We start from the raw sequence: 22,138 nt of genomic DNA on the forward strand, positions 1-22,138 counted from the left end.
TTCTGGCTAGCTTTAAGCTTGTCTCAGAGTTAAGTCCCTAAGACAAAACTGCTGAGTCTGGATTGCTGTTTTCACTTTAACTTGATGCATCTTTGATACTAGGGTTTCAAGGGAAGAGATGGGAACCAGCATTATGGTGTACTTAGTGGTTAGGGGCACCTGCGGTGTGTGTGGGAGAGATGATCTGCTCCACTCTTTCTGCACCTCAGCTGGGGTCCTGCTGCTGCTTGGTTGCCTGTTCAGCCTTGCCTGCTTTGTCAAGTGACCTGTGTGCTTTGGCAATTTTATTCCTGTCTTGTTTGTGCTGAACATCTATGTTGGGGTGACTTCCTCCCCCCACCCCTGATGTGTTTCTCTATTCTACTGGGTGAATATTATGCTAATGTGTCCGTATTTCTAAGTTCTGCACATCTTCTACATTACCTCAACTATCTTGGTAGTTACTGCCAATTTGATAACCTCTAAAATGCTGCTTGCTGATCTTCAGATTATTCATAAAGATATTATGTTTTTAGAATGGGTAAACAAGCTTTTATAAACTTGAGATTAATGCTTACCTCATAATTGATGTAAAATTATTGGATGCTGCAGAATTTTTTCCAATAATGCTAATCTTTCTGAATATCTAAAACTCGTCACAGATTAAACTTCTTTCCTCTAAACTGATTTACTTGCTGTCTTTAAGACCCTGGACACACTTACTTGTCTTCCAACTGCTCATGAAATATCACTGCTGGAGAGAGCCAAGGTTTAACACAATAGTGCAGATTAATAAATTATTGCAATGTGCAATATCTTTCATACTTTTGGAAATAAGTTTTTTTTTAGAAAATTAGTTATCCTGAACGCAGTGTTTGTTTCAGTTCATTTTCAGCATTTTGTATAACCCCTTGCTAGGGAGGATTGCAGAAGTACTTCAGAAAGTCATTAAACCTCTGGACATGTTCCCTTGTTGTGCATACTGTGCATCTACCTGAATCTGTTTTATCAGCAAGGAATAGAAATGGAACAAGGAGGCCTTTCATTATCTAATTTAAAACAAGAAGTTCGTATCAAAGCCAGGTACGCAACTTAGGAGCCTGAGTTACCATGAGCTCATACTATTTTGTGACTTCTTGTGGAGTCATGTTCAAAGTGAATGCTAATAGACTGCCATGATGAAAAGGTACCATCATTATAGTGGAAGATCTAGAGCAATAGGAAATTGGACACCCTGGGATTTACAGTAATCACTTTTCTTGCTTAGCCCCGTACTTGGAACTTGAAATAGCCTCTAGCACTGTAGGGCTTCCATCTCTTCATCTGATGAAAGTGGAGAAAATTAAAAGATAAGACTATGTTTGCAAAGTGCTTTCAAAATCCGTCCAGTGAAGGTCATCGTGAAGTATAAAGTGCTTCAGCCAAGCTTGCTTATTTAAGACTGCACTTCCTTTGATTAGGAGTCAGGTTTTCACACCATACCCCCAGAAGCCCTCTGGGCAATAAACTGAAACACCTGAAACTGAATACTGCTTAGGATGGGGGTACTGAAATGGAGCAAGCACTGAGTGCCGTTCTCTTTATGACCTGGTCGTTTCCATAAAAAGTGTGGAAGAGTCGGAAGCAGGGACAGGTGACCCAGGAGGCATACGGAGATGCTGCTTGTTCAAGGATAGGATTAGGGAAGCCAAAGCCCACCCAGAATCTGACAAGTAATGTGGAGGTGAAAAAAAGGGCTTCTAAACATAAATGAGAGAAAACTTGGATCCACTGCTGAATGGGGCAGGAGGATCTTGTGACAAGGGATGGGGAAATGACTCTGAGGTGCTTGCTGCCGCCTTCATGGTCTTTACTGGTAAAGTTTACCTTCAGCAATCTCAGGCCCCTGAGATCAGTGGTAAAGTCTGGAGCAAGGAAGACTTACTCTTAGTGGAGGAGGATCAGATAATAGAATGCTTGACCAGGACATACACAAGTCCATGGGACTGGGTGGGATGTACTAGCAAGTGCTGAATGAGCTGGCTGATGCCAGTGCTGGGCCACTGTTGATTATCTTTGAAAGGTCACGGCAATTGAGGGAGATTCATGAGGACTGGAAGAAAGTAATTGTCAGCACTGTCTTCAAGAAGCACATTGAGGAGAATCTGGGGAACTCTAGGTGATCAGCCTTGCATCAGGCCCTAGGAAGGTGATGGAACAAATAATCCTGGAAACTCTTTCCAAACACATAAAGGACAAGAGGGTGACTGGGAGTAGTCATCATGGATTTATGAAGGTGAAGTCATGCTTGACGAACCTGATGAGATGGCTAGCTTGGCTGATAAGGGGGAAGCACTGGATGGATTTATCTCTACTTTAGTAAGGCTTTTGACACTGTCTCCCATAATATACTCATTGACAAACTGATGAAGTGTGGATTCAATAAACGAACAATGAGATTAACTGAAAACAGGCTGAGCTGCTGGACAAACAGGGTTGTGGTCAGCAGCACTCAATCCAGTTGGAAATTGGTCCCTAGGGGTGTACCCCAGGGATTGGTAGTAGGGCCAGGACTGTTTAACATCTTCATTAATGATTTGGAGGGTGGGACTGAGTGTACCTTCAGCAAGTTTGCAGACCATACAGAACTGGGAGGAGTGGCTGATATGCCACATGATGGTGCTGCCATTCAGGAGGACCTTGAGAGGCTGAAGAAATGGGCTGATGGGAATCCTGTGAAGTTCTGCCCCGGGGGGGTGGGGTAAGTAGCTGCGTGCACCAAGACTATCTGGCTGGAAAGCAGTTTAGCAGAAGTCCCTGGAGGTCCTGTTGGACACCAAGCTCAGCATGAGCAGCAGTGTGCCCTTGAGGCAAGGAACACCAACAGCTTCCTGGGCTGTATTGGGAAGAGTGTCATGGGCAGCTCAAGGGGATCATCCTTCTCTGTTCTGGGGGCAGGGTGAGACATGTCTGGAGTGCTTTGTCCATTTCTGGACTCCCCAGTATGAGAGACATGGATGTCCAGTGAATGACCATGAAGATTATTAAGGGATGGAAGTATCTCTTGTATGAGGCAAGGCTGAGCGAAATGGTATTCTTCAGCCTTGGAGAAGAGGATCAGGGGGGATCTTGTCAATGTGTATGGTCACAAATTGAAATACAGGAAATTTCCTTTAAACATAATTATTGTACTGAGGTTGGCCAAATGCCTGGAACAGGTGATCTGGAGAGGTTTTGGAGGCTCTATTTTTGAAGATGGTCTGGACATGGACCTAAGTAACCTGCTGTATTTCACCCCGCTCTGAGCAGGGTGTTGCACTAGGAAATTTCCAGAGTCCCCTTCCAATCTTGACTAGTTTGTGATTCTCTTTCTGTTAATTTTTAAGATGTTAAGTCTTGGTAACTAGTTACTGTCAGGTGCTACAAATTTCCCTTGGTGTCAGCCAGAATAGGAGATAGGGAAAAGAATTGGCATGGGAAGAGCTTGTAATGCTGGAGCATTCCTTAATCAATTACAGGTTTTGCAAACCTTAAACTTTAACGGCGTTTATTCTTGTTTGCGTCCCACTGTTCTTGTTCTAGTGGCTGTCAGTCTTGAGCCTGCCCTTCTGCAGATCTCGACAGCAGATGTAGCTCAGCGGGTGGCCTAGCAGAGCGGCAAGCTGGAAATGATACGGAGAACTTTTTACCTGCTCAGCAGGTGTGTGCTGTGTCACTAGTCCAACCCCACATGTTGGTACATTCTTGTCTCTACTTGCTGCCACAGAGGTGCTTGCTGAGGTGTAACTTTCTTTTTGTTTCCTTAAGGTGGCAGCCTCTGAATCGCTGCCGGCATTGTGGGCATGGGTTCAGCAGTGATGCTTCCTCCAGGTCTTCAGATTGCTCACTTATCTCAAGGTACAAGAGCAGCTTGCAGGGAGATGGGCATCTGTTCATTGTCGAAATTGAGAATAAACCTGGTGCTCAGTGCTGTATGTCCATTCAAATTTACGTGTATATGGAGACTCAAGACTAGTCTTTCACAAGACAAATCCACGGAGGATGGGCCTGCAGGTCTTCTGTGCTAAGCCATGCATGCGGTTGCAAGGTTTTGTCTCGCAGCATCCCTTGCTTTGTGATTGCAACATTCATTTTCTGCCCTTTTTGAAAGTATAGGCTGCCTTAGCAAGCAGCAAAGTCCAGCAGAGATAATCTTGACTTGCGTGTCAGTTCTCTTCAGAAACACTGAACCTGAGACTTTTTTTTGTGTAACCCAGTGGATGTGTCAGCATCCCTGCCAAACCTGGTGTTGGCATGCTGTCTGCAAGGATGGGCTCTGAAGGCTGGGGAATATGTTGGCGATAATTGCATAGGAGAATGATCACCTTAGACCAAGATTTTGCGCTCGAAAGCGCGTATCCCTGTACTGCTGCAGACTTGCTTTGTGACAGGCAAGTAAATTAAACCTGAATTTTTGGAGGAATTTTTGTTTTATGGTTCACACGGAAGTGTAGTGGGTATTGGATTGTTGGTGCACTTTTGGGATGTGGCCTGAAGGTTGGTCTATTATGTGTTTCTTCAGTAGTACTTCACAACTGCCTTTTTTCCATCTGTAGCTATGCAGCAAGCTAGATTGGGAATTTCAGCCAGCTGAAATGTGGGGGGTTGTCCTCATCCCTGTGAGTCCTGTCTTTTTTTTTTTCCCCTCGTGCAGATCAGTTTCCTGATTGGTGTGATTGCAGCTGTATTAGCATTCACTTGCTTCAGGTATATTGGTTGTTCCTGTTAAGGCAATACCATAAATTACAAAATAAAGACATTATAGGGATCTGGGTAACTGGTATCACACTGAAGCCGAAGGAGCTGAGGTTTAGAGTAGCTTCTGTTTCAATGCATTGTCACTGGAATGAGAAATAGGTGGCTAATGTGTTTCACAGCACAGTGCAGGGGTTTGGTATCATAGCAAACAAGGAGTCCAGACCCTGCTGGGCTGTAACTACACGGCAGGAGTTCATAAAGTCATCTGTGTCCCTCTAGTGCTGTATAAAACAGCTTTGTGCGTGTAGTGAGAGAGGCCCTTTGGGACAATGAGAAGCAGTGGCAAACAGAAGGTGGAGGGGACTAATTTTGGTCAAACAAAGCGTTCTGTTCAGGACTCTGCAGTGAAATTTCAGTGAAACGGCAGTTTCAAACCTGTATGCGCTCTTTCACTCCGGCTTTGTTTTGCTTCTGTTTGTTCTTGTGCAGCTCTCACTGTTGGACAGCTCTTCATGGGGAGATGCTGAAGTAGAAGGAGGGAGGCTATTGGTAAAAAGATTTGTTCTGTGAAGTTGCCAGCACCGATTTTGTATCGTGGCCAAAGCTTGTTGAAGGCAAACTTCACGTACTTCTGACTGCCTGAGTCAAAGCTTTTGCTCCCATATGTGGCTTGGGCCAAACCTTGCCTTTAGTGAAAAAAAAAAAAACAGAAAGCCTATTCAGTTTATGGTGGCATTGAAGTTAGACTAGGTCAACTTTGCATATCTTGCTATTTACATTGTAGTTGGTGAGATTACCATGCGTCGTACTAGGGCAGCAGCTGTCTCCGAGTCCAATCAGTGCAGAAACCTCCAAGGAGAGCAGTATTTCTTTGAGGGGCAGCAGGCGCCTTGCCTCACTGTCACTGGCTGCGTGGTTTTTTTCTTGTTACCTCCTTATAATTGAAGGCTAGCTGCCAATAGCACCATGTGGATTTGGAAACTGTGGAGCTGTACAATTCATCTTGCAATTATGCCCCCTCTGGGGTTCTGATATTTTATTGTTTAATAGCACTAAATCCTTTCTAATTAAAAAACCTTGCAGAGGTACTAGTTTCAGACAAGTTATGTGAACAATAGCCACATCAGTTGCTCCTATATGCACTGGGCTGTGCAGAAGCTGGCTGCAAACTGGCGTTGACACAGGTATGGCTGTTATTCAGATCTCCACTCAAAATCCTGTGAACTCTTTGAATGCTTTTTGTTTTCAAATCTCTCTGGTTTTGAGGAGTCTGACACCTGAATTGTCTTGACTGCTGGTCTGTATCTGTATTGGTATCTTGCTCTGGCACCATAGTGAATTTTGAAGCAACCCCCTGATTGTCCCACTTGCAGTCACTTGCTGTGACTGCGTTAGTTCGAGCAGTTTTGGGGTCTGTTGCTTTGGAGGAAGCTATGCCCTAGGTGTGCGTTGGATTCTCTTCAGTCCTGTTTGGAGACATAAGACCTAATAAATTGTCTGTACTACTATGAAGTCTTCCAGTGTTGACCATATGTGGGCCATTGGAGGACTCCTGAACTACCAAGCTCTCAGTAAATCCTGAGTGTTTCTTGTGCCAGCTAAAGGGCTAGTTGGCTTGTGCGCCTTTAACTGCTGTTGACCATGAGGCCTCAGTGCTTTGTAATTCGCCATGCTCTCTAGATTCTTTCTTCTAGTTTGAAATCCTTTCCTCTGTTTAGCTAATAACTTCCATTGTCATTCACCTTTGCTTGAATCACTTGTCTCCTATAATTCACTTTTATTTTCTATATTATCCTCTTTGCTACGTTACGTGTTGCAGTGGTGACGCCTACTCCCTTCTTCTCCCAGAAGACCAGGTGAAGTACAGCCTGGGGACCACTGGAAACAACATAGCTTTTCAGCCTGTGACGTGAAAGACCTGAAAGTCTCTCTGATGGCAGAAGAACTCAGCAGGAATATTAGATGACTTCTGATAGCAACCTTGTGGCTGCCTCTGGCTACTAGAGGTGCAGTCGGAGTCTGATGAAATCTAATAAGTTGAAGGGTGTTGTGGAGATCTGGGACCACAACTGTACTTTGCACAGTAGTTTTGCCCAGTCACAGAAATTGCATGAACTGAGCTTCATGTAGGGGTGTGGTAATGCAGAGTCCAGAGACTGGGTTGCTGCTCCAGAGTACCTTTATGTGCAAGGACGCATCCGAGTCAGCTCTTTGCCATTTGCTCCTGCTGTAACCTACATCTGAGACGCTTTTTCCAGCACTACACGCTTCCTCTCTGGTGACAAAACTGTTTTTCCTGAGGTGTCTTTAGGTAAGTGTGGGCTCTGTGTGAGGCTTTGGGTGGAAATGGGGCGTTACCTCAGAACTGCCAAGTGCCGGAGATTACCAGGCTAACCGTGAGGATTTTATGCTCTTTAAAAGCAATTTCCCCAGGGCTATAAGATGCAGGCAAACCTTTTTGTGGTGCAGCAGAGATGATGGAAATTTCCTCACAGTCCCCGCTGCCCCTCGGATTAGTGTCTAGCTTAGTCCTGGCTGCTGTTTAAATCATGAATTTATCATGCCTTAATACTTCCCTCCTGTGTGGCACCTTCCCCTCCCCAAAAGCTGTGATTATAGACTTAGAGTTGTGATGGCATCATGCACAGCAATACTGCAGATCCTATTCCCTGCTACCCAAGCAGCAGAAATGTGAAGTGTTGAAATGGATTTGGTTTGGGATCAGAGAGATTAGCCTGTGGTGGTTGTGACCACCAAAGAGAAGGGCTGAAAAAGGAAAGAGAACCTTGTCACATTCATCAGGGCGTTGTTGCAAGTGCTTTAGGCCCACGGCATACCACGTTGTGACCCAGGTGAGGGGGGATGGCAAGTAGACTTCTGCCTCAGCAGGGATTTTGGGTCGTTGACTGTTGGTAGAGGTGGCCGGTAGCGTCATGCCCTCCCTGCAGCAGAGTGTTCCTGGGCTGGGCAGGTGGCAGCATGGTGGGAAGCAGGCTGGTGGTAGGCACTCGTTTGGGGTTGGGGGAGTGATATAACTGACTTCATCTCTCTAAGCCTTGCTCAAATGTTGTCCCGTGAGCAACGCGGTCCCGTCAGTCCGCTCAGCCCACTGCCTGCGGGCCGTTGGAAAAGCTTCTGCAGGCAACTTTTTCTTAAAAGTGATTTAACGCCTTCCCCCTGCCATCAAATGTGGTCATGGAGGGCTGATCTTCAAGCAGGGCATCCGCTGTGCTGCGGGATTAAATCCACTGTCCTGGTCCTCCCTCCTTTCCCCAGGGTTGCCTGGGTTTGGGCACGGTTTGGAGTTGGAGAGGGGAGGGAGTTTGGGGACAGGGTGCCATAATGCCACAAGCACAAAAAGCAGAAACAGAAGATGCTTTGGTTTGTGAGCTCTCCTGTGGGTAATGATGCTGGGGCAGTGAAATGCTGCTACTGCCTGTGCGAGGCAGACCAAAGGAAACAATATGTGCTGCTTCCTAGAGGGGTCTTTGGAAAGCTGCAGCTGAGGAAGGAGATGTTTGTGTGAGAGTCTTTCCTTCAGACAGTTTGGAAGTATAGGCATGGCTGGAACATTTGGTTCGGGGGACCAGGTTAAACCTTGTCTGGCTTAATCTCTCTCACTTTTTGTTTAATCATCCAGTTTCACAGTTTGATACCTTCTTGAAACCAAGGTAGCAGATGGTTATGTGAACATATAGCTAAACTACCTGTTTGTCTTTTAACACGGAAGAAAATGTTTCACTTCAAATACTGGATAAAGTGAAGATGATTAGACACTTATTACATTTCTTCCCGTCTTTGCTCTAATAAAACCAAGTTTCCAGAAAGCTCTCCATAATGCTGGAGTGAAAAAGATGTTGCTTTGCATTCACTAAACCGTAAGCAATTCAAAATTTATACTTCCTTGCACGAAAAACTGTCTCAAGCTAATTGGCAATCTCATTTTTCTTAAAAAAAAAATAAACCCCCTAGTCTTTCAAGTTCACCTCTGTCTCTGTTTTTAGTCTCCATCTGGTAGTACACCAGAGAACTCTAGAACATATGCTGCTCATCTCAAGGGTAGATATAGCGACTATTGGAAGAAATAATTTTTAAGTCGTCATTAACAGATTTATTAACATGCATCTATTGTGGGCCATGTGGCAATGCCATTCTCCATTTCATCTATTTTATTTGTTTAAAAAACCTGAACTATATTTTTAAGTAAATTGCTGGTTATCTTCAGATTGAGGTACATGCAACAGAGCAGTGGTTTATGAACTTGCAGCTGGGGTGAGATGTGACTTCTTTAGGCACAGTGAAAAGCTATATGCTCTGATTTCTCCTGCGACCAAAACACGGGCAATCCTCATCACATTTGTGATGGGAAGAGGAGAAAAGTTTTTACATGTGGCCAAACATTGAAGGGCACGTATGGGTGATGGGAGCAGCTGCATGTTGTTCCTGTGTCAGGTACAGATCTGGTCACCCGAGGCCCTCTGGGGAGAATTTACTTTTCTGCATTGCTGGACACAGCATATCTGCTGGACAGCCTTGCTGTAGGATATCAGCTTGCTGTGTCTGTGGCAGGACCACATGTTTTCCAGCAGTTCTTCAGTTAGAACTGTATAATAGTTTTGCTAAAGCAGTTCTGAGATGAACAGTCAAGGGTATCAAGGCACACTTGTGCAGAGACGTAGCTGAGCCTCCTTCTGTGGCTCCTTGAGAAGCTGCGCCCAGCTGCTGATCTGGCTGTGAACATTTAAGTGACAAATATCGTTAACTCAGCTGCAAGGAAGCTACTGGACTGCCTCTGTGCCTTGCCCTTGCTAATCTGGCAGGTAGCTTAGCTTCCAACAGACGTGTTTGAGCTCACCAATACCTTAAACTTCATCTACTCTCTCATTACAGGTCTTGCATAACTGAATTATGTATTACCTACCCACTTCCATTTGTTCACAGTACCCCTGTACTCTTTTAAATGAAGGGACATCAAACCGTTCTGCATGTTACTTGCACTTAAGAACTTGCAGTTTTTAATTGCAGTGGACAAAGAGTAAATTGAACTAATTAAGGGCCTGAATAAGTGCTTGTGTGTGCTACATAATTAAATGCCTTGCTGAAAACAGCTCATTATCTTTCTTGCTTAGCTAAATATTGCTAATTAGTGAAGTATTAATTTTTTTCCAAATCCCAAATATGGGATGAAACATGAATACCTGATCTTAAACCAGCATAGGTTGAGAGCAACTAGCTGTATGACCTACAGCCCGCTGCTTCCTTCCTTTTCCAGGAATCACTGGCACTTCACCTTTGGGGGGTGGGAAATGCTTTTCTCGCATCCAGCCTATATGTGTTCCCTCACATAACAAATACACTTCTGGAGCTTAAAGGTTGCTGCTTTCTCCTGAAATTCTCAGTTGAATTTGGATGAAGATACAACTCAATCTACTTATATCTATAAAAGCAAATGTTTTATGTAAAGGTGAATTACGCTGCCTCTTGAATTTATTAGCTCTGTTTGCTCTGTTTGAAAGTTTTATAATATTTTCATTTGACAGAGTAGTCATGCAAAAAAATGTGGACTGATTTAAAAGGTGTCTGCCTATAAGTAGTCTAATTATAGAACATCCTTCCTTTCACGCCATTTCACAAATGCAGCTTTAACTTGAAAATGTGCTAACCTATACAATAATTGCACTTGTTGGTCATGTACACAATTTTATTTATTTTGCAGTATTATCCTTTTCCACTTGTGTGTTTTGCTGGTAACTTTCCCCTTGAGAGTTTTCTGTCATAGACTAGATTTTGCCTGAGACCCAGGTCCCTGCTATGAATTTTGAAAGTATATCTAATCCTCCTCAAACAGGCCTCAAATGTTAACTGTTAGGATTCCCATATATCACTTCAAATTTTCTTTGAGTAAAGTGTTTCTGGGCAACATATTTATGAGAGAACCTGGGTACGTGTCTGGTTCAATGACAATAATAACGATAGTGGTGGTTGGTGCCCAGCCAGACTCATCTGCCCTTTCTGGAACTAATTTACTTTTTGACAATTGGGATGAGCAGAAATGCACTAGGCAAGAAAAGGATCAAGTGCTCATCAGCATATTTGCTCTGAAAGCAAAAAAAACCTGGCTTCCATATGCAAAACCTGCCTGATGGCTGTCCAAGAGCTTAATGAAGGAGGGTGCCCACAATTTCCTTCAAACAGAGTGAAAGCATGGGGAAAAATGTGGAAAACGCTGTGTTTGTGTGGCTGATGAATGACAGTGGGACTCTCTAAGGTTTTAAAAATGTGAGGTAGCGTTGGTAGTGGATATTCAAGGAAAAGATTGCACCTTGGCAGGAAAAGAAGTTTAAGACAAAAGGATTGTAAGTCTATCCAAATACCTTTCAAGAAATGAAAATTGAGTGGAAGTGAAAATGGGATAGAAAACTTCTGGAAGATGACTAAAGGAATGGTGTAAGAGTTCCTGATTTTTAGGTCAGGGGATAGGTCCCAACTTTGGGTTGGAGAGTAAGAATCAGAGATTAGTGTAAAGATTGGCTTTGCAATGGAAAGGTAAACCCGGACGTAACTGCAGCTTTAGTGGCCTCCAGACATTATTGACAGCAAAGACAGTGGTTTTCATCATAAAAGCACTTGTTGCTTTTTTCTTGTTTGTAAGAGCTTGTATTTAGTAGCTTATAGGTTTGCAGAGCTTTGTTTGAGATTCGACACAATAGAAATCTGTTTTAATGCTGATGTTTTTAGAGAACATTTTGTCAAAACCTTGTTCTACATTTCAGTATGTGGATGAGGAAGAGGACGATGGTTCTGTGGTAGTGGTGATATGCCTCTTGCTGCTCACAGGGATGAATTCCTCATGTGTGCTTCCCTAGACTTACTAGTTTGTACCTACAGTCTCCAGAGGCCACGTGAGAGCGGAGCAGTGGTCCTTTCTTCTCAAATGCTGTGTGACTGTCAGGCCAGGGGTGCTTTTGGCTCATGGGCTGTGTGGGCATGTGCCCTTGCTGGCCACAGCAGGCTTCAGATTGGAGAACAGAGGTGCTTCATTGTTTTCACCCCTCCTTACTGCTTGGCTGGAGCAGGAGGAGCGGCTGGGGCGTGATGAGGAATGGATCAGCAAGAAGGGAGGTGTCAGAGGCTGGAGTCAGGTAGCAATTTTGTTGAATGACAGTGTTTTTGGAGAACAGCAAGTCAGAGTAGGACCTGGGAGAGGAACAGGAGAGTGCAGGGTGAAGGGGAAGGGTCAGCGGTGGGTAGGCAGATCAGCAGCATGGAAGTAGCTGTTGCAGCAACAGGGAGGGTTGGAGGAATAAAGCTGAAAAGGAGAGAACCAAGGAGGAGAATGCAGGCAGGGGAGAAAGAGGAACGGTGTGACAGTAGCTAAAAGGAGAGGGGCAAAGGAAGCAGAGAGGAGAGGAAGGCAGAAGAATGTTAGTGTTAAGGCATATCTACTACAGAGCTTGAAACTCAAAATCAGTATCCCCTTGTTGGGTAGCAGAGAAATCCATTGCCAAAGCACAGGGGTATATTGATGTGGCACAGGGCAGTGTCCTGAGCAGTAGAATCAGGGGCTGTATTTCTTCTTATACTTGAGCTAGCCGCGTTTGGGGTTCATTGCATGGTACGACTTATTGTATAGATGCAGCTTATCTCTGTAATGCTAGTTCTGCAGAGAGTAGAAGAGCTATGTCTGTAGGAAAGCCTTTACCAGTTGATATCATTTTTCTTTTCAGCTTCAGATGCTTTAGGTCATGTATACAGAGGTAATAAGCCTTTAACCAATGCCACATTGCACAGCTTGCTCAATAAAAATGGATGTCTTCGCTCTTTGAAACGCATGAGATGCTTCATTTTATTTGCTCTGCTTTGAAGTATCCACTGCCTTTACTTTCTGTAGATAGTGGCTGGAGCATCTCTCCTACGAGGAAAAGCTGAGAGACCTGGGGCTCTTCAGCCTGGAGAAGACTGAGAGGGGACCTTATCAGCACTTACAAATATCTAAAGGGTGGGTGTCATGAGGATGGGGCGAGGCTCTTTTCAGTGGTGCCCAGCGACAGGACAAGGGGCAACGGGCACAAACTGGAGCAGAGGAAGTTCCACTTGAACATGAAAAAAATTTCTTTACATTGAGGGTGACAGAGCCCTGGAACAGGCTGCCCAGGGAGGTTGTGGGGTCTCTCCTTCTCTGGAGATACTCAAAACCTGCCTGGATGCGATCTTGTGTGATCCTGCTTTGGTGGGGGAGTTGGACCAGGTGATCTCCAGAGGTCCCTTCCAACTCCTACCATTCTGTGATAGTGGCTAATACCTGTAGAATTATAGTCATCTCTAAATGAAGTTCCATGGTTTGGGTTCTTTTTTTTGTATGTTTTGCAGTTGCTGTGCTGAAAGCTTCCAGTTGTTTAGGATTTTTTGGTTTATCTTTGTTGCCTGTCCTGTGAGAGATGATAAATTAGGATTGTTGAATCGTTGGTTCTTCATACCGTTGTTTTTCAGGATGGCTAAATACCCCTAATTTCCCTGTTGCCAAAGATTGGCACTTGGTTTGCAGCACCTGGCACTGGTTCTAGCCTGCATCTTCTGGAGCTTCTTGTTTTGCTCAGAAGCTTCATCAAACAACTGGTGTTTATTTGCACGCTTACTTCCCTCTCCCTCCTAGCTTTGCATATTTAACATACTAGTTATCTGTTGTTTTTTCTCAAAGTTGTTTTTCTTTGCTTCAGCTCAGCAAGCGTTATGCTAATTATTTGCCTAGTTGTTTCCTTTTCTTTTAGCTTGTCTTTCTTTCGCTGTCTGCGTGTTGTTTGTTTATTCAGAGTTTTTTGGGCTTATTTTTACAAGTCCTTGGAGCATGGGCATAGTAAAGTAGATCCATTCCTCTGCCCTGGGAAGACTTTAATTGTGTCTTTTGCAGCCTTTTAAGAAAACTTTTTATTGGATAATTCTTTGCTTTATTTTAACATCCTCTAATGAGATGTCTTCTATTAATTACATTAACTAACTTTAAAACACAAAACCTCTTAGCACCATTTTTACAAGTTTATTATGCATTAAACTTCCAGTCACGTTTGTTGTTGCAATAAATTTATTGCAACCCACTTTTATTTATTCTGAACAAAGCTTTTAATGGTGCTTTTTGGTATCTTACCAAACCTTCACAAAGATGTACCATTATCATAAATACTTGCTTTTCATAAACAGCCTTTTTTATTACAATAATTCACATATCTTTTATAGTTCATAAACACTCTCTATTAAACCTAATGCATACATACATGCATGCATTTTTATGAGTTGTTTTTTAAAGTATATTTCACAAAGTTATGTTAGGTTTCAGTGTGGTCTAGCATAGTTAATGCAGCTCTTTCTCAATATAAGTTACTCAGCTGAAATGCTTGGAGAGTATAGCTCTTTTTAGGGTAATACTCTGTGTTAAAAAACAGTATTGTTTTTTCAGGAAGGTATTTTCATTTTTCTGGGAGATTAACTCCTACCCAACTCACTGCTTTATGATGTGGTGTAGTCGACTTTGCTCACACAACCTTTATTGGCCACCATTATGCAAGTAGTTTTTAATTGTGAAGCTATGTTCTATGATTTTTCCACAGATCTCTTATTCCTTCACTATGCAGAATGGATCAGCTTGTGAGATATGCAGTAAAGGGGGCTCTTCTCTGCAGGATCATTGCCTCACTAACTGTGGGAGTTTGTGTTGAGTGAGGCAAGATATTGCAGAGCTGGCGAGTATGATCTCTGCACTAGGACAACTGAATGTCTGTGCAGAACAAATTTTGTGGCTGCATAATTTTCTTCATTGTATAAATCTGACTTTACTATGTGACTAGAATATGCTCTTTATTTTTTGGGGTTATGTGTGAGATAATAACACAGCATTCACTGCAGAGCTGAACTGGTGGTCTTTGAATGGACCATACAAATAAGAAAATACTGATTTGGTATAGACTTGATTCAGTATGCTTAAACATGACTTGACATCTCACAGTAGTAAGGATGAATAATTTCCCATTGAATTATCTCCCTCTATTCTGTATCCTCAATGAAACAGTAGATTATGTTGGAAAGAACGTATGACTCTGTATGTAGAAACAGTGTTATTGGGTGGAACTAAAACCCACAGAAGTAGCTTTAGCTTAACAGTTTCTAATTCTTGAATGTTTAGTTTTGTTTTGTTAATTTCACTCCAAAATGAATATTCAAAACCAAGAATTTATGTGCACACAATATCCTTTGGGTGATGCCAGACACCATCATCTCCATATGCAGAGTCTCTGACACAATATCCTTTGGGTGATGCCAGACACCATCATCTCCATATGCAGAGTCTCTGACTTTGTGCTTTTGATAGGACAGTGCAGGATTCAGGCACTGAGGATTTCCAGGACATGCAGGGTGGGTTTGTGCTGCTGGTGACATGGCCTGAGGCTACTTAGTTGGGTCTCCCCTTGCGCTATGTGAAGGTCTCTGTTAGGTCTGCATAAGCTCAGGTCCAGCTCTTGGTAGGTGTGTGGATGGATGCCTATCATCACTCTTCTTCTTTGCAGTATTCTTTGGTTTGTTTTTTTTGTTTGTTTGTTTTTTTATTGCAAGAATTTCAAGTGCTCCTTGGATCTTTCAAGCTAGGAGCTAGCGATGGGGAGAATTCACAGTAGGACTGTATGAATCTCTTTCCCCACCTCTCATCCCAACCATGGAAGATAACTGAAAATTATTCTCTTCCTGCTTCAGGAACTTGAAGTGACCACCGACCTTTCTGCCTTCAAGGCAAAATGCAAGGTGTAGCTCTTTTTCAATTATATTTTTTTATTGTGACTAAAGCAAAGGAGTTGGGATGACTAATCCTCTGTGAGGGAGGAGGAATAATGGGAAGGGATACTAAATAAAGTACTCGTAGTTAAAATGCCCGTTGAGGTAATATAATTTCAGATGATGTGGCAGTAAGCCCAGAATAAATGCACTTTTTGATAAATGTGATTCTTGGACAGTAGTGCAGGCTGGAGGGCCTCCTGCTCCCCGGAGGCATCATGATCAGGCTGCTCCCTGGTGTCTTACTCCCAGCTGTAGCCGCACGGATGAGTGCATGAGTGCTAAGTTTAGGATGCCTTTGCTGTAAGGAGCACTGGGATTGGGACTGAGTGACACTTATGCAGCAGCTTTTACAGCCAAGAGTGGCTTGTTTCAGGAGAGCAGTGCCCGGGTCACACCAAATGATAGCTGAACAGAGCTGCTGATAGGGGCGCAACCTCTTAAATTCAGATAAATTCTTGTCTCCATCCTTTGATGGCGAGTTGCTCATTTCAGGGTCAAACCAGTCTGCTTTGAAGACTGTAGTGATGTTCTACTACACAGTCCCTGGTTTATGGCGAAAATTGTTACCTTTTCCAAAATGTTTTCCCTGCTGGAAACAGAAAATAGGTATTAATGGAGGAGAGATCTACAATACTTGACATACAGCAGCCAGACAAAACTGTGGCGTCTCTTGTTCTTTTTCTCATTCTCTCATCTCTGCCTGAATAGAATTGATTGGATAGGATATGCTGTAATTTGGTTTTACAATGAATAATGTTCCAGTTTGCCCTCCAGGACAGTTGGGTGAGTAATCTCACACGGACCTTGCCACCCTGATGTAAAATGCAGATCAGGTTGGTTGGTTTAAACAGAGGAATCACTTCATTTGGTTTTATTTCTAGTAAAAGGGGGCTCATAAGGAAATGTTTGGGAGCGTCCTGCCTGTGTGATAACATATTTTCTCTGTATATAAAAGTATTTAGCTAGTTAGAGTATTTGATTTGATTTACAGGCTCATCAGAGAACAAGATAGATGTTATTAACTTCAGTGCTAACTCTTGGGCTCTCCTTTCTGTCTTTTGTCAGTTTACAGAGCCTGAGTTTTGGGCATCAATCCGTGTTTTAACGTGTAATTCTAATGAGGTGTGATTGACACTGTTCAAATAAACTGGTGTCGTTAAGCTGCTGTTCCAAAGGTTGTGCAACTTTGAGTGCATGCATTTAGCCTACAGGTCAAATAAAAGCAGATTCCCTATGCACTGGATGTAGATTTTAGTTTTTTGTTTGCAGAGGACGATAGCCAGTTCTAGAATGTGATTTGAAACATTGACTATATGGTAACAAAGAGCACTACAAGACAGGAAAAAGGTATCATAGGGATAGCAAGGAGGCAGCAACCACTTGAACTTTCAAAAAAGATTGTTCCTCACGCTGGTCTGTTAGAACTGAAGCTGATCCTTGTATGTTTGGTATTTGCACTGCATTAAAGGTAAGAGGGCCTGAGTCACTGCAGAATCCAGGTATGGACAAATGTGAATCACCTCTGACTAAACCACCTGCAAGCAAGAAGCTGTAACTGCTCAGCAGCTGAGGGGGAAGCTGTGTGTGTGCGTCTTCCCTTCTGTCATGGCACAGAGGCAACCTCCAAGTTTACCTCTGCATGTATTAGTAACTGAATTTTTTTCAGCAACAGCTTCATATGAAAGCTGAAGGAAATGAGATTCCTGTGAGTTTTTGATCAGGCCCATGGCAAAGAGAATGAGTATGAATACTATCCCTTTATCCATTTTAGGAGGTTGAAGATCTCTGCCATCCGAAGCCATGACCAGCTGTGCAGAGAGTCAGTCATAAAAAGTCCATGTGAGAAAATTGTTTTAAGAACACTTATAGGTAGCTTTAATGCAAACCACTTGCTTTTCTCTGAGCAGTAAGAATGGCAAGATACTTGCAGTGCTTGAATCAAATCACCCCTGATTAAAAGCCAGTGGATCCCTTTGCAATTTGTTGGAACTGCTTTCACTAATGAAAATTTAGCTTGTATATGAAACAAAAAAGATGTAAAGTCTTCAGACTTTGATCAGTTATTTTGGAGACACACCAGAGTAGAGGTTCTGGTGTTGAGACTCTCTTCAACGAGGCAAGACCAGGGAAGAGCATTCAGTTAAGGTACCATCTCTTCTGAGATGGCAGTCATTAACAGCCTTTTTCTTGTGTTTGGGCGGTAGCAGGTGGCTGCTGTGTGAAGGTGGGGGCTTATGGGACTGTGGCTCTGGGTGCCCTTTTCTGGGGGCTTCTGCAGCTGATCACACAGCAGGAGAAGATGTCAACACCCCTGGGCGGCTGGGCTTGCCTCACAGGTCCTGCGTGGTGCCGGTGTTGGATGTGCCCAGCTGCAGGGCATGAAGGGTCTTGTGTGTGGTGTGTATCCATCACCGAGCCCTTCACAGCCCCACGTGAACCTCTGCTGGTGTTGTGTGGGGTCTGTGGCGTTTGACACAGAACTGACAATAATCTGTTCCCACAATGGAGGGACTTGTTTTCATGTTCCTGAGAGTAGCTGGCTGCCTGCAGTACCTCAGCCCTGTGCTCTCTTCGTGTCATGCTTTGTGGGGTCTCTCAGCTCTACATGAGCATGTGTCTCTCTGTTATCAACCAGAATCTCAATGCTGCCTTAAAGTCTAATTTTCTGTTTTAACTTTTTCTATCTCATAAGCATTTTGGCTAATAAATTTTTCTGTAGACCAGATGTGTACACACTCACGCTTTCATGTGCAGTCTCATCTATTTGCATTTTTGGCTTGATGAATTCTTTGGATTTTTAAGGCTCTTCCTGGATGCAGGCAGCTCAGCTGGTCTTGAGTTGCTTCTGGATCCTGCACTGACCACCACTGTTTTGGCGAGCAGTGAGGCTACAGCAGCCTGTCTGACTTGTGGCTACCCAGAGGTCCATCAGAGCCGTCAGTCCAGTTCGAGTGTTTGTTGACTCCTAGATGTGGCAGGAACTCTCCAGTGTAATAGGGTTACCTTAATTTTTCTTCCTATCTAAATGGATTGCCTTGTCTTTCTGTCTGGTGGCAAATTTCATGTTTCGTTTACTGTAAACTCTTCCATTCTCCAATATATGCCAGGCTGCAGCGTACAATAGATTCTCTTTCTCATTATTTCAAAAGAAGTGTTATCAGTAAAAAGAAAATTAAAATGTGTCACCATGATTTGGAGAGAAAATAAATACACTGAGGCTAAGCTTTCATCCCAATTAGACTTTGACAATAAGAATTACTGGAGGGGGGGAAAATTCACGAAGTTTTGGAGAATGTGAAATAATGGTGGTTGTCTTCTTAAGTCAATTTGCCCTTAGCAAGTTTTTCTTTGTTTTTCAGGAACATAGTGGAATTTCTTTTTGTGTGAGACTGTTTCTCATAATAATTTTGTCTTGTAATACTTACTTGCAGCTCATGCAATGGGAATCAGACTGAATTTGAGTCCTGTGACCCTCTGGACTTCTACCCCCTGGATTTCACCTTCATTGACTTCTAATACATAATATTTACTGATTGCTGATTTCTAGAGCTGCCTTTGCATAGGCATTTCGAATGACTGACTTCAATTTGCTGTCCATTAATCTTGAGGGGGAAAAATGTTTATTCAGAGTTTATTCAGAGTAGTACAGAGCTGTACTACTTGTTGCTCTCCCGTTGGGTGTGAGATCCTTAACACTGCAGCAACATCCTGACCGAAGGAAGCGGTTGGCACAGGCAGTAGATAATAAGAGCGGGTGACAAAATGTTCATAGCAGTTAATGGATGTGAATGTATATGTTGAGTGTGCTGAGTAATCTCTCCTTGTGATTTTGTGTGAATATATGCAAAGAGGTATCTTTAATAGTAAGGAAAGACCTCCACCAGGCATAACTTAATTTTTATAACATCTTTATATTATCTCTTACTGGTATATTCAGTATACCAATTACAAAACCAAACAGACTATGCCTACCAAAACCATTATCAGTTACCATTTAGCATGCTCATTAGAAATGGCTTATTAGAATATGAATGTCTATATTATTTTTTACAGGATCATTCTTCACTTAGAGTACCTACTGCTAGTCTTCCGCTGACGATTATCAAGCAAATTACCAGTTGTCAACTAATGCAAATAGCCTACTAGGTTGTTATAACTTCAAATAAGTATTAATATTTTCTAGTTGAACAGGAATGCGGCATTCTGACGAGTTCTGGTTTGCAGTAATGAGGGAGCTGACAACAGGATGAGGTTGCCGCAGGCAAGGCTGGGTTTGAGCAAGTGCTGTAATTGAGAGAGATTTGGATACCTGTGTAGCACTGTATCGTCCTAACTCTGCTTCTCATCCCTCAAAACATTCCAAGTGTCTATTTCTGAATGTTGCCTTGGTAGAGGCTGAACCTGGTTGAGGTGTTGACCCAGCACTGCTCTTTGAGCAGGAGCTTCATAACATAGAATAGGTCCGTTTTACTGGGTCAGAAATGTGATTAGTAAGAAACTTCATTTGCAAAGCAGCTGACATCATCACTCCAGCTATGCCCTGGTATAGGGGACTTTGAGGTTGCTTATGTACAGCTGTAAAAGTTGTTACGCTTCTGCCATACTACAGGCACCAGAGACAGTGGTTTCCTTTGATACGCTATGATTGACTGCTCTTTCCTCTTTGGACATTTATTTTGATGTTTCAGTCTGGTGTAATTTTATTATGAGCCATTTCATCGTACCTGCTTTTACAAGATCAAGCTGCTAACTGCTTTGGAAAGGCGTTTTATTTATTGCTGGTTTTGTTATTCAAACAGGTAGGCAGAGGGAATAAAAAGAGTACGTGGGTACTTTAGGCGAAGATTTAGGGCTTCATTTTGTGGTGCAGATGTTTGTAGAAGCACTTACATTTTGGGGAGCTTGTGTTAGCATACCTGTTCTGAGCTGTCTCTGGGTCTGCACGATCTCACACAAGAAAAAGCACGTTTACTCTTTGCGCGCCCCCTTTGCCCTCTGAATTCTGTAGCCGCGGCTTAACGTTGCCAAAACTTGCGCGTTTTAAAATCTAGTATTTCCGCGAGCTGGACTTCATGCGTGTTGGAAAGACGGCAGCGAGTGTTTCAGACTGGTGCTGCCGCTGAACAACAGGAGCTGTCCCGGAGTCTGTGCCGCCTGACCCCTTGGCAGCCGCGTCCTCCCAAGCCGCTCCCTGGCCCCGAGCGTGAGGAGCGGGAGCGGGGTCTGCCGCAGGCAGGTAGCAGGCGAAACCCTTCCCCAGCGATGCTGCGGCTTCCCCCAGCAGCCAGGGGAGCGAGTTGGAAGGCAGAAAGGTCACCCTGAGCCTCGGCCGCCTTGCCCCGTGAGCAGGCTTTCCTCCCGTTAACCCCGTGGCTCGTTTTGCTCCTGGCAGTGCTGCACGGGCAGGTGTACCGGTTTTGCACCCCAGAGGGGACGTGGCTGCTGAAGGAGAATTCAACCCTGCCCTGGAGGAACCTGTCCGAGTGTGAGGCCTCTGACCAGGTAAGAGTTTCTGTCTCTTGCTGCTGTTGTTTGGGACAAAACAGAAGAGAGGAAAAATAGAGTGGTTGATGCCCACGTGTTTTTGTCCTGTCAAAGTAATCTTTACCAGCTCGTCCTGGGTGCCTCAGTTCAGTGAGCCTGATGGTAAGGGACGTCAGGCCTCTTCCCTTCAACAAAGGGAAGGTGGAGGGTAGACGAGAGCGGATTTAAACGTCCATGAGAGTGCCAAAAAAAGTGAACCAGGGTGTCCCAGCTGTGGTGCATTGCAGGGGGCTCAGCTGCAGCCCACCCGAACCAGAGGAGTGACCTGAAGTTATTCCTTTGCCTTTTCTTCCATTGGCACATCATTACAATAAAGCGACCGCTTGTTCTCTCTGTCTTATTAGCGGCTATTAAGGTGATTAAGATGAACTGAACTGAAGGATATTTGCTTTTCACCTTTGGGCAGGGGGCAGTCCCTGCTTTTTATTTGTTTGGTGGGTTTTTTTGTCTTTTTGCCTTCATTTGCTGTGGGCGATGGAATTAGGCTTGTCAGTGTTATTTTCTTGCCCTAGTGCTTTACGCTCTGCAGGGAGCTGAGGTACCTGGCACCAAATGAAGGGGAGTATAGGGATTTCCAGGGGATTTTTGTCAGCTGTTGGCGTCAACTAGCACACTGCGTGCGTTCCCATGACACGTGATACCGTGACTGCTGTGAGCCTCCAAGGGCGATGCTTTTCCTCACGTAAATTGACTGCACTCCTCTGTCCCAGGGTGCTGGGAACTAGTACGTACTTAGCCAAACCAGTTTAAGTATATGAAATTCCTAAGTGTTGCGGGATCTGTGTCCTCTGGAGTTCCCGTTGCTCAGTGCCTTGTTCTTCAGAAAGGATAAATGGCTGCAGACTAGGAGGACATGGAAAAGAGATAGTTTCTAATTCTCCAAATATGTTAAATTTAATTTTTTTTGCTTTCATTTGCAGCCTTGTTCTTTGTCCCTTCCATGTTCTGGGGTATCCCAGCAGAGTGTGTTATCTGAATGCAACGTGTAAGCCTGGTCATTTGACTTTTCCTTGTTTGCCATTACGGTTTCTTCCAGAGCTGTGTTGGGACGTACCAAGGAGAGAGATACCTAATGATA

General features: G+C 43.7%; 1 protein-coding gene across 1 annotated transcript in view; it reads left to right on the plus strand.

The window, feature by feature from the left end:
- The window catches only part of GLP1R (glucagon like peptide 1 receptor), an 85,267-nt gene that overhangs the window by 33,373 nt on the left and 29,756 nt on the right, over positions 1-22,138 (plus strand). Inside the window, exon 6 of the mRNA XM_086461910.1 lies at positions 20,909-21,018. Coding sequence (XP_086318036.1) covers positions 20,909-21,018 — 110 coding nt within the window. The remainder of the gene's footprint in view (positions 1-20,908; positions 21,019-22,138) is intronic.

The sequence above is a fragment of the Leptosomus discolor genome, chromosome 2 (assembly GCF_034619465.1).
Source record: "Leptosomus discolor isolate bLepDis1 chromosome 2, bLepDis1.hap2, whole genome shotgun sequence".
NCBI classification, from domain to species: domain Eukaryota; kingdom Metazoa; phylum Chordata; class Aves; order Leptosomiformes; family Leptosomidae; genus Leptosomus; species Leptosomus discolor.